The sequence below is a fragment of the Lithobates pipiens genome, unplaced genomic scaffold, assembly GCF_037356315.1.
Source record: "Lithobates pipiens isolate NorthernLeopardFrog02 unplaced genomic scaffold, aLitPip1_a1.2 Scaffold_22, whole genome shotgun sequence".
NCBI classification, from domain to species: Eukaryota; Metazoa; Chordata; class Amphibia; order Anura; family Ranidae; genus Lithobates; species Lithobates pipiens.
Window position 1 is genome coordinate 264,858,760 of NW_027507784.1, and position 15,517 is coordinate 264,874,276.

The 15,517-nt window shown below is 46.3% G+C and overlaps 1 protein-coding gene across 1 annotated transcript in view; it reads right to left on the minus strand.

Annotated features, from left to right (window-relative positions):
* Positions 1-12,646, minus strand: part of BAIAP2L1 (BAR/IMD domain containing adaptor protein 2 like 1) — a 166,314-nt gene extending 153,668 nt beyond the window's left edge. The window contains exon 1 of the mRNA XM_077449044.1: positions 12,476-12,646. Coding sequence (XP_077305170.1) covers positions 12,476-12,526 — 51 coding nt within the window. The 5' untranslated portion in view covers positions 12,527-12,646. The remainder of the gene's footprint in view (positions 1-12,475) is intronic.
* Between the last annotated feature and the right edge of the window lie 2,871 nt (positions 12,647-15,517).

Consider the following 15,517-nt stretch of genomic DNA (forward strand, 5'->3'; position numbering starts at 1 on the left):
TGGACACGGCCGTCATGTGATCAGGAGGGCCAATCACAGAGCCCTCCTGCCGATCCGAGATGTGCCGTGCACGCGCGCGCGCGATCCCGCTACTTCTGAAGGACGTTCCTGAACGTCCTATCAGGAGTAGACGGCTCCCACCCGGCCGTATATATGCATTGGCCGGGTGGGAAGTGGTTAAAGTCTTGAATATGTCAGTCAGTGCTGTCCAATCACTCATTAGGTAATAGAAAATTCAAGCATCTCTCGATACCAAGCCAAGATCAGGAAGAACTAAAAAAGATGCAGCCACAACTGCCATAAAAACTGTTTGGGATGCAAAGTAAAACCCACAGGTAACCTCAGGAGAAATATATATGTGTGTGTGAAAGCGCTGAGAAAGTCAGTTTACACTGAGGCAGCACAACTTGCAGCGCGACTGCCTCAGGCGACCTGCATCCAAGTTCAGCGGCGGCTTACAAAATGAATTCTGTATAGAAGTCAATGCAAGTCACCCCAAAAGTAGTACAGGAACCTTTTTTAAGTCGGAGCGACTTGTGCTCCTATTAGAACGGTTCCACTGTACAGAATGGGACGCGACCTGTCAGGCGGCTAAGTCACCTGACAAGCCGCCCTTGTATCAACCGGCTCTTAATTGACGGCACTATACAAGTACCTGAAATAATAATAATCTGCATCCAGGAACACTCATCCATGCCAATACTAAAGGAACCACTTAGATGTGATAAAGCCACAGCATCTGTAAGTCTATCACCGATTTGTACAGGCAGCTAGTTGGGGCAGTTCATCAAGCCCAAGCACAGAAATATGCTGAATCCTATTGTGTATGGCCCTCTGCGCCTGTGTTAACGAGCCCTTACAGTCTTAACTATCCTCAAGGGAAAGCTATAGTCAACGGTAACAAATTTTTTGTATATAAAAACAAAAACAGGAACTGCTGGAGCGAGGCCTGAAGATTGGCTGTCCCCTTGGTAAGAAATCAGGCTAACAGCAGCATTTTTTTGTATTATTTTATTCTACAATATGAAAAACTATTAGCAACTCTTTTTGAAATGACAATACAAAACAAAAGAAGTTGCAAAAAGCACCACGGTGCATTCATTACCCCAACTTTAGCAGGTCCTAAAAAATAATATAACACCATGCTAATTCTGCCAGTCTCAAATTCTGCCAACCCCCTTGGTGCTTCACTCCCTCATCACCTAGAAACTCAGTAAAAATCTTGGTATGACCTCCTTGAGGCAGCAGGATTTCCAACTGTGCATTATCATACTACACACTATCTTCAAAACATCAGAACACAACGGCCATAGATATAATCATATAAAATGATGGTTTGTATTTCATTATTCTGGGAATTACAGCAGTTTATTTATATTAATGACTAAGATACAGTAACTTTAGAGATAAGCCTTGGGTATAAAAGGAGGAAAACATCCACAGCATGTCCACATTCCTTTCTGCTATAAATTCCTTCCATGAGTTTCGATTACACTTCAGATGTCACCTCAAAAACTGACTGCAAGTGAACAATGATGTCAAATGATGTCAAATGGTGTCAAATGGTAGAGCCAAGTATCAAATATATTAGATGGAAACTGTGAACACGGGATCAAGGCAGAATCACTGCAGGTACCAACCTCTCAGATTCCAGATCTCATTTTTTAGGAGTGTGGAAAACAAAATATTATACCCGACTATTCAGATCTTCATTCGGCATGCTTTTTATTTAACCTGCTTCCACCATCTGTAACGTGTGTGGCCACTGGGCTTTAACATTGAGTGGCCGCATATGTGTCCATTGGGGACAGCTTTCCTGTGCTGAGAGCGCGCTCACTGCATCTTTCCAGCACAGTAACTGCAGTTCCCAAAGCATATTTGTAATTGGGTGCTTCTGATCATGTGATTGCTGTGACAGTCATTCAAAAGCCCAACTCCACCTCCTGGCCATTAGATCATCGTAAAGGCCTGAGGTCGGCAGTGGCAAGAGGTTAAAGACAGTGAAGGAAAACTGGAAGTCTGCAACCATTAGGGCCAAGGTGGATTTGATTTAAATCATATTTTTAAAGAGCAACTGTCATCTCTGTCCTGCAGCAGCTCCTCCTCCTCTGACCCGCTGTCGATTCACAGACAGTCCTATTCACTTTAATAGGATGGCTGGTGATGCGGCAGTGACACAAGGTGAGGGGCGTGGCGGCAGCAGGTGAGTGGATACCCACTAACAGGCACTGCCACGAAGGATTCGAAATGACAGGTGCTCTTTTAAAGGATTTATTCTTGCTGGTAGTCAGGGTGGATTTGATTTAAATCAAGTCAATTTAAATCATAATTTTTAAAGAGCAACTGTCATCTCTGTCCCGCAGCAGCTCCTCCTCTGACTGGCTGTTTACTCACTGACAGTATCATTCACTTTAATGGGACAGCTTTTGATGCGGCAGTAACACAAGGTGAGGGACGTGGTGGCAGCAGGTGAATGGATGCCCACTAACTGGCGCTGCCATGATGGATCTGAAATGACAGGTGCTCTTTAAAAAGGTAAGGACTTGTTCTTGCTGGTAGTTAGAATCTCTAATAGTTGAAAACAAAATGAAGGTTTCCCTTTTAGAATAAAAAGCTGCCAGGTTAGTAAAACAGCGATATCAGAACCGATCCAATCATACAGTTTGTAATGTACATAGATTTGCAAAATGGGATAAAGGAATATTCCTGAACTTTGGTTTATCTCATGGTTACTGTGAAATTGTGTGAATGCATAAATGCAGTGCATGTTATCTCAGCTTGCAGAGCTTGGATTCATTTAATGAGTTTACCAAAAATTTTAATATTGCAGAATATATAGTGAAGTGCAGCTTTTACAGGCAGTTGAGATTTTTCCCCCCTCTCTCTGCCTCCAAATGGCCCTCATGTTTAGAGTCTATGCACAATACTATAGGCATTTACAGGAGTTTAGGGGCAGAGAAAAAACGAAAAAAAAAAAACAACACACCAAAATCACATTTAGGAGAGGAACTTGAGTATTAAAAGTGCTCGAAGCACCTAAACACATATTACCGCTACAAGAAAAACACAAATGGAAGATGAGCCCTCTCTATACACACCCCATTCACAGTCTTCCTGGTACTAGCTGCCACCGTGTCTCTCCCCCCTGCCGTCCTTCCTCTCCTCCCATTCTTTCCTGTCTCCTTTCTCCTCCCCCCTCTTGCATACCCTGATTCTCCACCCTTTTGAAAACTGGAAATTGGAGCAGTGATTCCCGCAGTCATATGCCCCCAAGTACAGAGCATGGTCGCACATAGACATAATGGATGTAAAGGAACCCTCTTGTACTGTGTTTCATGCCCGCATGCTATACTGTACAATGTATGAACACCTCTTTCTGTGAATATCTGCTATATGCTTGACATTTACTGTATTGATGTTGTATTGCGGGGCCCCCGCCCCATGGTTGGAGTTTAATAAAACTTTATATTATATATTTATTTATATATGAAAAAAAAAAAAAAACACAAATGGAAGGCACGCACAACTACTGCATTACCAGAGATAATTTAATAATAAGAAATGTTTGTATAAAAGTGGGAAACTCGTAAAATGCAACTGACAAAAGGTCATAAACACAGTGCATGGACATGCACAGAAAATGGGGTACAGCTAATGCGTTTCGGGGGCACACCCCCTTCCTCAGAGATAGGCTAGCTAGACTGGAGAGGCCAAAAAAGGCTCAGGGTCAGTGTTAACTATAACCTCTCCAATCCGTAACAATACAGCACTGGATTTGTGTTATCTTCGCAAGCACAACGTTTTCCTATTTGAACTTTGTCTCAAGAACCCCCTCCTCGCCAATTGGGCCCCCTTCCATCCCAGGGCCTCATAGCAGCTGATTGGGCTGCTTTGACTATTGTTCCGCCATTGGATACTGTACTCAGTATGTGTCATTATATTATTGCTAAATGACAGGGAAACGTAAAATGAAACTAAATAGCGCACACACAACTTTCACGAGGTCACTAAACAAGGCAAATTAGAGCTCTAATAAAACTCAAACCACTTGCTCTTAAATACAAATTACCCTGTACTGTATTCACAATAAAAGATTACCTTTCCACCTTACCTCATTGTTCTGTATTCACTCATGACACATAACAGGCTCTGTAGCCAATGTTTAATCCCAGTATAAATAACAATGCAAGGCTAGAGCACAGCAACCAGAACATTTAAACAAAGCAGCAAAGGTAGTTTGCATATACATAGAGTATATATAGAAGAGTCCATAACCTGTTCATATAGGACAACACACACTTCTTTGGTTTCATGTACACGGGAGGTTTTTACAACCTCTCCTGAACGATTTAACTTGACAAAGAGTAACCCACATTTAAAACGTTTGATTGCCACGTTTTGCAGTTAAAATCTTTTTTTTTTTTTAATGGGCAAAAAAGAAAAATGCCTGTAAACAAAACATGGATAAAACGCGCTTTTAGAAGCATTTGGCGCTTGAAATGCCTCTAAACTCAGCTTCTGAACCCATTTTTTTGCGTTCCAAAAAAAGCCTCTAAACTCAACTGCCAAGAAACAAATAGCAACCCTGTGTACATGTACTGATAAGATAACAGAGGAGAGTTCAGGAGATTTTGAAAAAAATGCCTAACTGCTACTAAACTTCGCTTGACCAGCAGCATTGTACATGAGGCCTAAAGTTAAGTCAGTTTAGAGGCAGACAGATTATCTGCCCATCGTGAATACCACCCCAGGTAGAAGATTTATTATGTTTCATAAGGTTCTCCTACCTTTAAAAACAATGCATGATTGTTTGCATACATAGGTATCCATCACATTCAATGGCCTCTTCCCCCTTAGACCCCTTTCACACGATAGGCCCGTTTGTTTTTCAGGCGGATCTGAGCAGGCCACACATATCGGTAGGTGGATATCAGCGGCGATATGTCCGCTGACACCTGCCTGCCCTCCGACAAGATCCGCTCAAAACAGACGAATGGCGATACGTTCACCATCCATCCAGCAGATTGGATCGGATGAAAAATGGACAGGCAGATCAGTTTTCATCCGATCTCCCATAGAGGACAGCAGAGCTCTGACAGGTTCGTCCTTGCACAGTGAGCAGAGACTGACCTGTCATCCGCCGGCTCAGTGGGGATCAACAGACGTTCTCCCGCTGAACTGGCGGAGACCGCCGAGCGGATTCGCCCGTGTGAGAAGGGACTCCGTTTTATAAAGACTGGTGATCACAATGTCCCTTATCCCTTTATGTCCCCAATGTAGTTATTTCTGTAGCAAGTGCATGTCGTAGTTATTTTGCCTGTAGAGGATGGTCCTTGGTTTCATAGACTCCTGTTCTAAACTGCCCACTGTAGGCCTACATTCACCTTTCAAGTTCTGAGAATGCATTCCTGGAAAAGTGCAAAAAAAAAAAAAAAACAGGCCAGAACGTGCATCACCTTTGCAGTGCCATTATCTCTTAATGGCACACCAAACACGGGTAAAAATGCGCCTTGCACAAAAGCGCTTGCTCCTCGTCAAAAAAGAAAAAAGGTACAGGAGCTACCTGGGGCATTTGTTGCGTGTAGAACAACCCATTTAAGTTCACACAAATGTGCAAAAAAAAAAAAGTGACCGTGTCAATGTAGCTTTAATTCCCTTTCACACGGGGCAGAATTTGTAAAACGCATCTGTCTGCTCAGCAGGGGATCTCTCCAACGATCCTCATCGAGCAGGTGGATGACAGGTCCGTGTCTACTCCGCTATGCAGAGCATACACAGCCCCGCTGTTCTCTATGGGGCGGTCAGATGGAAACAGACCGCCTGTTCATTTCCAGCGGATGTGACCTGGACTGTCATCAGGTCACACCTGCCAGATGTATGAGGAATGGATCCCCCATCTGTCCGTTTTTGGTGGTCAGGGTTGTTTTGGATGACAGCGGGTGTCCATGGACACATGTCCACTGACATGCTGTATAAGTACCTGTAATAAATAAATCCACCACTCCCCAGAGAACAATGGATGGTCTGATCAGGTGGACCTATTCAGATTGCCTAAAGCCCCATACACACGCTTAGATTTTCTGCAGATTTTTGGCTTCAGATTTACCAAAACCATATAATATGAGGTTTTGGTAAATCAGAAGACAAAAATCTCCAGAAAATATAATAGTGTGTATGGGGCTTTACTGTGTTGCTTGATTAAGACTCTGCCAGAAGTCTCCCGGTGGGTCATGGCCATCCATGCCAGTTTACATAGTTAATATACTTGCCCTCAATCCTGCCCACAATAACACCCAATTGCTACAATTCAACTGCATGATGGGCACAGTAGTTGCTCATATTTTTGTTGCACAGAAAATGAAAGTATCCACTGTAAGAAAACCTCCTCTGGGTGCCCAGCCATAGCTGCATTTTGTGAATGGGGGCGATGAGGTCACACCATTTTACAAGGTTATCTGGGAAACAGTGAATTTGTAAGGTTACAAATTTGCGACTTCCAAATATACATACCTGACACATTAAAGGGGTTGTAAACCTTCGTGTTTTTTCACCTTAATGCATCCGCTCGCTCAGCCGGGCTGCATGCTCGGATAAGAGTCTGATATGGGCCCCCACAACGTTTTTCAGCATAGGGGGTTCCCCTTAAAATCCATACCAGGCACTGGCTCCTGTGACGGGACTCGCAAGGTGTCAATCTTGCCGTTAAAAGCAGCAAGATTGACTTCCTTTACTAGTCCCAATGAACAGACTTTAGTCCCTGTGTGGGCAAGTCCATTAATTTGGAAGTCGGTCGAAAGTCTGCCGGAAAGTCCGTTCATGCGCGAGCAAGTCCTTTTGTTCAGAAAGTCCGTCAGAACTTCGCCAAAAGTCCGTCAGGAAGACCGTTGGACCTAGTCTGCCAGAAAGTCCGGTTGTGTGTACGCGGCATTAGATGTACTAGCACATAGATGGACTTCTGAACTCCAGCTAACCCTTCTTAAGCAGTTACAGCAACAGATTTATTTCCTTTTGGAATCAAGGCTGACCACTGTAAGCACACCTGTCACTGTTAAATGGTTCGTCTCAACCTTCTAACCAAACACTTTTGCTGGACAGCTCAGGTCTGTTAAAGGAATTTGAAAAATAACAGACTTACTGACTGGGATCACCAGGTGAAAAAAAAATAAAAAATACAAATAAAATAGCTAATGCAGCCACAATATTGAAGGTAGAACAAAACCCTTCAATTTAACGGTTTCCTAAAACTGTTACATTCAAGACATGCCGTGAATGATATGGGTCAGAGCTGCTTGTGTTCTCGACTAAACTGTCAAGCCGTCAAATGGCTAGTGTCATAACTGATCTGCAGTTGTCACAATGCTGCACATGTAAACACAGACAAAGATGGCAGCTCCCTTGGCTGTAAAGGATAGGAGGGTTTAGTTTCACCGATTGGTGAGCTACAATGTGCTAGATTTTTCCGCAGTTTAAACACAGTGCGAGTATGTGCATTTACCATACGTTTTCCCCACAGTCCCATTGACGTCTATAAGGTTGTGTATTTTTTCCCAGTTTTCAGAAAGCGCGCAGATGCAGCATGCAGGACTTTTGGCGAGTTTTCAAAAAACATGACAAACACATGTGACTAATAAAAGTTAAAGGAACTGTGGCTAAAAACTAGTAAAAATTGTGCACAGATATATTATTCAGGATTTATATAGCACCAACAGTTTACGCAGCGCTTTACAATGTAGAGGGGGGACAGCACAATTACAGTACCGTATATACTCGAGTATAGGCCGACCCGAGTATAAGCCGAGGCCCCCAATTTACCCCCAAAAAACTGGGAAACCTATTGACTCGTGTATAAGCCGAGGGTGAGATATGCCTGTCCATCCCTGTGTGTGTCCGTCCATCCCTCTGTGTCCGTCCATCCCTGTGTGTCCGTCCATCCCTGTGTGTCCGTCCATCCCTGTGTGTCCGTCCATCCCTGTGTGTCCGTCCATCCCTGTGTGTCCGTCCATCCCTGTGTGTCCGTCCATCCCTGTGTGTCCGTCCATCCCTGTGTGTCCGTCCATCCCTGTGTGTCCGTCCATCCCTGTGTGTCCGTCCATCCCTGTGTGTCCGTCCATCCCTGTGTGTGTGTCCATCCATCCATCCCTGTGTGTGTGTGCGTCCATCCATCCATCCATCCCTGTGTGTGTGTGTGTGTGTCCATCCATCCATCCCTGTGTGTGTGTGTGTGTCCATCCATCCATCCATCCCTGTGTGTGTGTCCATCCGTGTGTGTGTGTGTGTGTGTGTGTGTGTGTGTGTGTGTGTGTGTGTGTGTGTGTGTGTGTGTGTGTCCGTGCAGCCTTGTGTGTCCAGCCTACCTGTTCTTGAGCCTCCGTCCGGTCCCGTCCCGAGCCTCCGTGTCGTCCCGTCCCGAGCCTCCGTGTCGTCCCGTCCCGAGCCTCCGTGTCGTCCCGTCCCGAGCCTCCGTGTCGTCCCATGCCAGGATCGCCGCTCTTCGTCGGCGCCCTGGCGGCCATTCCCCTGTTCAAAAGCCGCGCCTCCGCCTCCGCCTGTGATAGGCGGAACACTCAATTTCCCAGCAGTCAGTGTTCCGCCTATCACGGACATCGGCTCATCCGAGGATGAGCCGATGTCCGTGATAGGCGGAACACTGACTGCTGGGAAATTGAGTGTTCTGCCTATCACAGGCGGAGGCGGAGGCGGAGGCGCGGCTTTTGAAAGGTAGAATGGCCGCTGTCTGTCTGCTCGACACGCTGTTCGGGCAGTCAGACAGCGGTGACTCGAGTATAAGCCGAGGGGGGCACTTTCAGCCTCAAAAAAGAGGCTGAAAATCTCGGCTTATACTCGAGTATATACGGTAGTTCAATACAGAAGGGACAGGAGGGCCTTGCTCATAGAGCTTACATTCCAAAAGGAGGGTTGGTGGTACAAAAGGTAATAGATGCGAGGAATGATGTGATGGGGTTGTTAGGTGGGTGTGGGATAGGCTTCCCTGAATAAATAAGTTTTCAGGGATCTCCTAAAGGTGGACAGGTTAGGGGCTGATTGGATATACCAGGGAATTCCAGAGGATGGGAGAAGCTCTGGAGAAGTCCTGAAGACAAGCATGAGAAGAGGTAACAAGGAGATATGAACCATAGCGCACAGATATGACCTAAAGATGAATCTGGCTTATTGTGGCACTTCTTTTAAAACACCAGACAACTTCTAAACACCAACACAAGCATGTGTTTCTGTGGGGGAACTGTGCTGCAATCCTGTATTGCTAATCTCCGCAAACGATACAGAGTACGTCTGAAAGTTCACATAAACATCATCTCTACATTAATCTTTTGCTGCCAGTTTTCATTACTGTTTGCCAACCTCCACAGTAACCGATATTGCAAACAACGCGAATATCGCAGCCAACTGATGCCACCTGCTGATATGGAGCTGCAAGGAGAAAAGGTTACAAAACATAATCTGCACCACAGACACAGTTATGAAAACCGCAGCAAAAACTTTTAGGAAAATAAATTAATAAAACCTAATTCATCACTATGGACAACATCTTCCATTCTCTTCTTTTCTTTATCACTCCGGTTTACATAAATCAGGCCCAATGTTCTCACACCAAAAAAAAAAAAATATCAACCAAGTTTTATTGAGAGATTTAGACGCACTCATAAAATGAAGACGTTTCCTTCAAACATCACAGCCAGTCATCACAGCAGACATGTGTTTACATTAATGCTGCCCTAACAGTCATAGGAGGCTTTCTTCAAATCAGAAGATTAGAAGCTTTGCAGTGACAATTGTACACTCTTTACTAAAATTCATCTATAGTAATCCAATTACAACGTTGTGCTTTCCCACAATGGTACTAAAGCTAGCTTCATACATACAACAATCTTTGATCAATTTCAACAGATATTCCCAAACACAACCACCAGGTTCAGGGTTATGATCACACCTGTGAACACCTGGTGGTTGTTGATGGTTGTAATTGACTTTCAATTGACATGTATTGAACTCCAGGCCAACCACTAAATATACAGGAGATTGTATTACCTGCCAAAGGCTTTGTATTTCTATCCATCCAGCTCTGAGATTTACACAGCAGACCTGATTTTTTATTTTATTTTTTCAGTTAGAAATTCTTTACAGGCCTTCAATGCGCCCCCCCCCCCCCCCCCCACAGCCTGTTACTGGACCGGTGAAAGGAGAAGCAGCATACGGAGGCGCTCACTTCACAGTCACTCTGCTCTCTCCTACTATCAGCCTGCTCCTGGTTGGGCACACAAGCACTCTAGTACAACGGATTGGCTCCCTGTGCTGCTTCACCCTCCCCATCTCTAAGCTTTGATGTACAGTGGACTGCAAAAGTTTGTATTCCATGAATATTTTTTAAGCACAAGTGGGGGCCGTGCATGTATAGGCACTCACCCCGGCAGGCCTGTCAAATTCAGATGTGCGGCTCTGTTCATACAGTCACTGCATCCCCATAGAGCAACATAGGCCGTCTGTATGCAACTCTAGGTGGCTCCAGCCACATAAATAAATGGCTCATTCACACTGTACAGGCCACAGCAGCCGAGTGAATGAGCCCATAATTAGAGATGACTTGTTTAACTTGTGGTGTTTACATAAAAGATTCCTGGAGTTCAGCTTATAAAAAAGAAATGTAATTATGTTTAATGAACGCAGAGCTATATTTATTTGTATTTTATATCTGACTGGAGTTCAGCTTTCAGTGGTCATCACCTAATTAGTACTGTACATTTGACTTTCCAACAATTAACAGCACAGCCAATAAAACCGTTATAATCTCCTAAAGGCAGAAACCAAAATATGCCAACTTTAGGTTTTAAAATAAAGACCAGGTAATGTGTTCTCTATGAGGACCCCGGATCCTGAGGGGTAGCTCCTGAACCTAAAGAACACCCCTCTAAATGTAAGGGTATCCCCAGATCCAGAAGAATACCCCCCCCCCTGATTCTGAAGAACCAGGAGGGGAACCCTTGATTCTAAAAGGAACACCCTCTGATGCTGAGGGGTATCCCCTGATACTGAGGCACGCCCCGATGCCGAAGGGGGTATCACCTGATCCTGAGGCACGCCCCCTGATGCCGAGGGGTATCCCCTGATCCTGGGGCACGCCCCCTGATGTCGAGGGGTATCCCCTGATCCTGAGGCACGCCCCCTGATGCCGAGGGGTATCCCCTGATCCTGAGGCACGCCCCCTGATCCTGAGGCACGCCCCCTGATGCCGAGGGGTATCCCCTGATCCTGAGGCACACCCCCATCCCCTGATCCTGAGGCACGCCCCCTGATGCCGAGGGACATCCCCTGATCCTGAGGCACGCCCCCTGATCCTGCAGCACGCCCCCTGATCCTGAGGCACGCCCCCTGATGCCGAGGGCTATCCCCTGATCCTGAGGCACACCCCCTGATGCCGAGGGGTATCCCCTGATCCTGAGGCACACCCCCTGATGCCGAGGGGTATCCCCTGATCCTGAGGCACACCCCCTGATGCCGAGGGGTATCCCCTGATCCTGAGGAACGCCCTCTGAGATTTGGGGGAGACTGGGGGGAGGATGTGATGTGCCTCTGACCGCAGCATTCTTCATGTGGACTGACAGGCACTGCGAGTGTATTGTCTTTCACAAAATTTAAAATCTAACTAACTGGAACATCTCTCAAAGTATATATACTATATGTACACACACCCTACCTGCCTTTCCCAAACTTTAAAACATGGAGGAATCAATAAAATAACTTTCTGTTCTGGAGCTAATAATTACTATTTCTACAGATCCCAGTACATTAGTGTGATGGTCAGTGGAAAGAACGCTCCTTACGTTGGTGGTCATTGGGAAGAATCCCCCCATTATAAAGAGTTTATAGAGGACTGGTGTCAATGGGAACATATCATTGCTCAAGGAACCCTGGTTGAGAAGGGCTAATAAACTGTTTTATATCCCCATTGTGTACACTATGAGAGCAGGAACACTGTGTACACCCCACGAGCCCCCGATCTCTGATGTGTCCCCCCGGCTCACACAAGAACTTTTTCCATACTTAAAAAGAGAACTTGTGAGGACAGAAGTCCGGGATCTCTGAAGGTTCAGGCTCCAGAGTCGTTGTGCATCGGTCCCTCCTGTATAACACGCAGATCTGGGGTCCTCACACTTCACTGGCTGGATGATTGTTTTGAGGTCAGTCTATCACTGAGCGAGGAGGAAGGATGAGGATGACAGACCCAACATCACATCTTCATAAATAGGGAAAAAGTTCACACACAATATATATAGAGAGAGAGAGAGAGAGAGATGGAGGAAGAGCTTCATAATAATCCCCTCTGTGCAGAACTCACAGCAAGCTCAGGGTAGAAGGAGGAACTACAAGTCCCAGCATGCTCCACTGGAAGGCACTACAAGTCCCAGCAAGCCCCCTGAGCTCCAGGCAGCAGACTGAGGACTCCTCGGTCACACTGTACCTTGTAGGTGTTCTCGGTGATCCTGGCTACGGCCTCCGGGTCCCGGGACATGTCTGCGGTCCTCAATGCCACTCTCTCGCACACTGACCCGGCTCCTCACCATACCCCCTCCACCTCCCACCGGCGGCGCCCGACAACTGTGACAAGTAAAGGGAGCGGCGCCTGCGGGCTGAGCGGGGAAGGTGGGGCCGGTGAGGTCAGCAGCAGGTGCCGGCCGGGGAGGGGACGTACCTGGGCGGAGGGGGGAGGAGTTCGGGGTGAGGAGGGGGGCGGGGAAGTCACCTAGGCGGAGGGTGTGTGAGGTAGAATGGTTGATGGAAGGAGCGCACAGAGCTCTCCACACACAGAGCCTATAGAAGGAGCTCAGTGTACAATGTGACTGTGACACGGTGGAGAGAACACGGCTGTTCTGCTCACAATGTATATATAGAATCCTCTTCTGTCTTACTTTTCCAACTTTATTTCAGTCATAGAACACCTCAGAACTTTCATAGAGATCCAGTCATGGAACACCTCAGAACTTTCATAGAGCTCCAGTCATGGAACACCTCAGAACTTTCATAGAGATCAAGTCATGGAACACCTCAGAACTTTCATAGAGCTCCAGTCATGGAACACCTCAGAACTTTCATAGAGCTCCAGTCATGGAACACCTCAGAACTTTCATAGAGATCCAGTCATGGAACACCTCAGAACTTTCATAGAGCTCCAGTCATGGAACACCTCAGAACTTTCATAGAGCTCCAGTCATGGAACACCTCAGAACTTTCATAGAACTCCAGTCATGGAACACCTCAGAACTTTCATAGAGCTCCAGTCATGGAACACCTCAGAACTTTCATAGAGATCCAGTCATGGAACACCTCAGAACTTTCATAGAGCTCCAGTCATGGAACACCTCAGAACTTTCATAGAGCTCCAGTCATGGAACACCTCAGAACTTTCATAGAGATCCAGTCATGGAACACCTCAGAACTTTCATAGAGCTCCAGTCATGGAACACCTCAGAACTTTCATAGAGCTCCAGTCATGGAACACCTCAGAACTTTCATAGAACTCCAGTCATGAAACACCTCTGAACTTTCATAGAGCTCCAGTCATGGAACACCTCTGAACTTTCATAGAGCTCCAGCCATGGAACACCTCAGAACTTTCATAGAGCTCCAGTAATGGAACACCTCAGAACTTTCATAGTGCTCCAGCCATGGAACACCTCAGAACTTTCACAGAGCTCCAGCCATGGAACACCTCTGAACTTTCATAGAGCTTCAGCCATGGAACACCTCAGAACTTTCATAGAGCTCCAGCCATGGAACACCTCAGAACTTTCATAGAGCTCCAGTCATGAAACACCTCTGAACTTTCATAGAGCTCCAGCCATGGAACACCTTAGCACTTTCATAGAGCTCCAGTCATGAAACACCTCTGAACTTTCATAGAGTTCCAGCCATGGAACACCTTAGCACTTTCATAGAGCTCCAGTCATGAAACACCTCTGAACTTTCATAGAGCTCCAGTCATGGAACACCTCAGAACTGTCATAGTGCTCCAGCCATGGAACACCTCAGACCTCATTCACAAGTTCCATTAGTAAACTTGTGAAAAAAAAAAGTTTCCTTCTGTAAGGTAATATCATAATGTGCTAGTATGCACCACATACAAGTAGACATGTGCAATTCGTTTCCTACAAATCGAAAATTTGTACGAATTTCCGGAAATTCTTATGTAGCACTGACCCCCGAAGGAGTAGCTGATTTAATTGGGCTTACAGTTACCTTCCTGACCTCCTGCGTGTCTAAAGCCCCGTACACACGAGAGGACTTATGTCCGAAGGAGTTCAGTCGGAGTTCTGCCGGAGTTCCGACGGAGTTCTGACGGACTTTTCGGCGGAGCGGACTTGACCACACACAATCACACTAAACTCCGACGGATTCGAACGCGATGACGTACGACTGGATTCGGATACGGAAGTTCATAGCCAGTAGCCAATAGCTGCCCTAGCGTCGGTTTTAGTCCGTCGGAATAGCATACACACGAGCGGAGTTTTCGAAGGGACCGGGTCCGGCGGAGTTCCGTCGGGAAAATTTGAAGCATGTTCCATATTCTAAAGTCCTTCGGACTTTGGCGAGTCAAAAGTCCGTTGCAGCCCACACACGATCGAATAGTCTGACGGACTCAGTCCGTCGGACTTTGGATGTTGAAATGTCCGCTCGTGTGTACGCGGCATAAGGGTTTCCTGAGGTAGATGGCCCAAGAACTGTAGAGACTGACGCCAGATCCACTTAGAGGGATTTTTATTTGCAAAAATAGTTAACGAACACAGTCTCTCAACATAGGGTTAGAGGGTTTAGGTAGGAAAGTCCAGGTACTCTTAGTGCTAAGTCAAATAGGAAAAGTCTTTCACGTTAGGAAATCCAGAGAATAGCCATGTCTTGCAGCCGGTCCGGCGATACCACACAAGACCAGATTCACTTGGGGTCTTTCAACTTGTCCAGGCTCTTGCTAAGAAGCCAACCTTTGCGTGGCCTTCTGAAGAGTCCTCCCCTGGAAACCCTTACAGTTGCTGGGCCTCTACACAAACTGAGACGGCACCGGACCAACTCTGAATCCTTCTTTCAGTTTCTTTGCCTCGGGCTAGCCAGGCCCAAGACTTGTAGTCGGGTGGATCTGCACCCCAGGCCATGAGAGGGCTGGTCAGGAGGACCAGGACCAAACAGCCAGAAAGCACCTCTGGACCAGAACCCTGAAACACGTGACGTCAGCACTTTAAGTACCCTCTCCCAGAATGCACAGCATGAGTGACACTCCCACTGGGCTGGTTCAGAGAGAGAGTAAACCTTTAATGCACCCAACTAGACTGCGTTCTTGACCCTGCCAGGGATGACAGCGCCACCCATGGTCAGGAAGTACACCATGCAGTCCAGCCAGACTGGTACTGAAGTCAAAATTTAGAGTAATTAAACTCAAAGCCAAGCTGCGGTTCCAGGAAAAGTTAAATGACAAAACACATAGCGCATGCTCTTTAGGTGCCGGCGCTACACT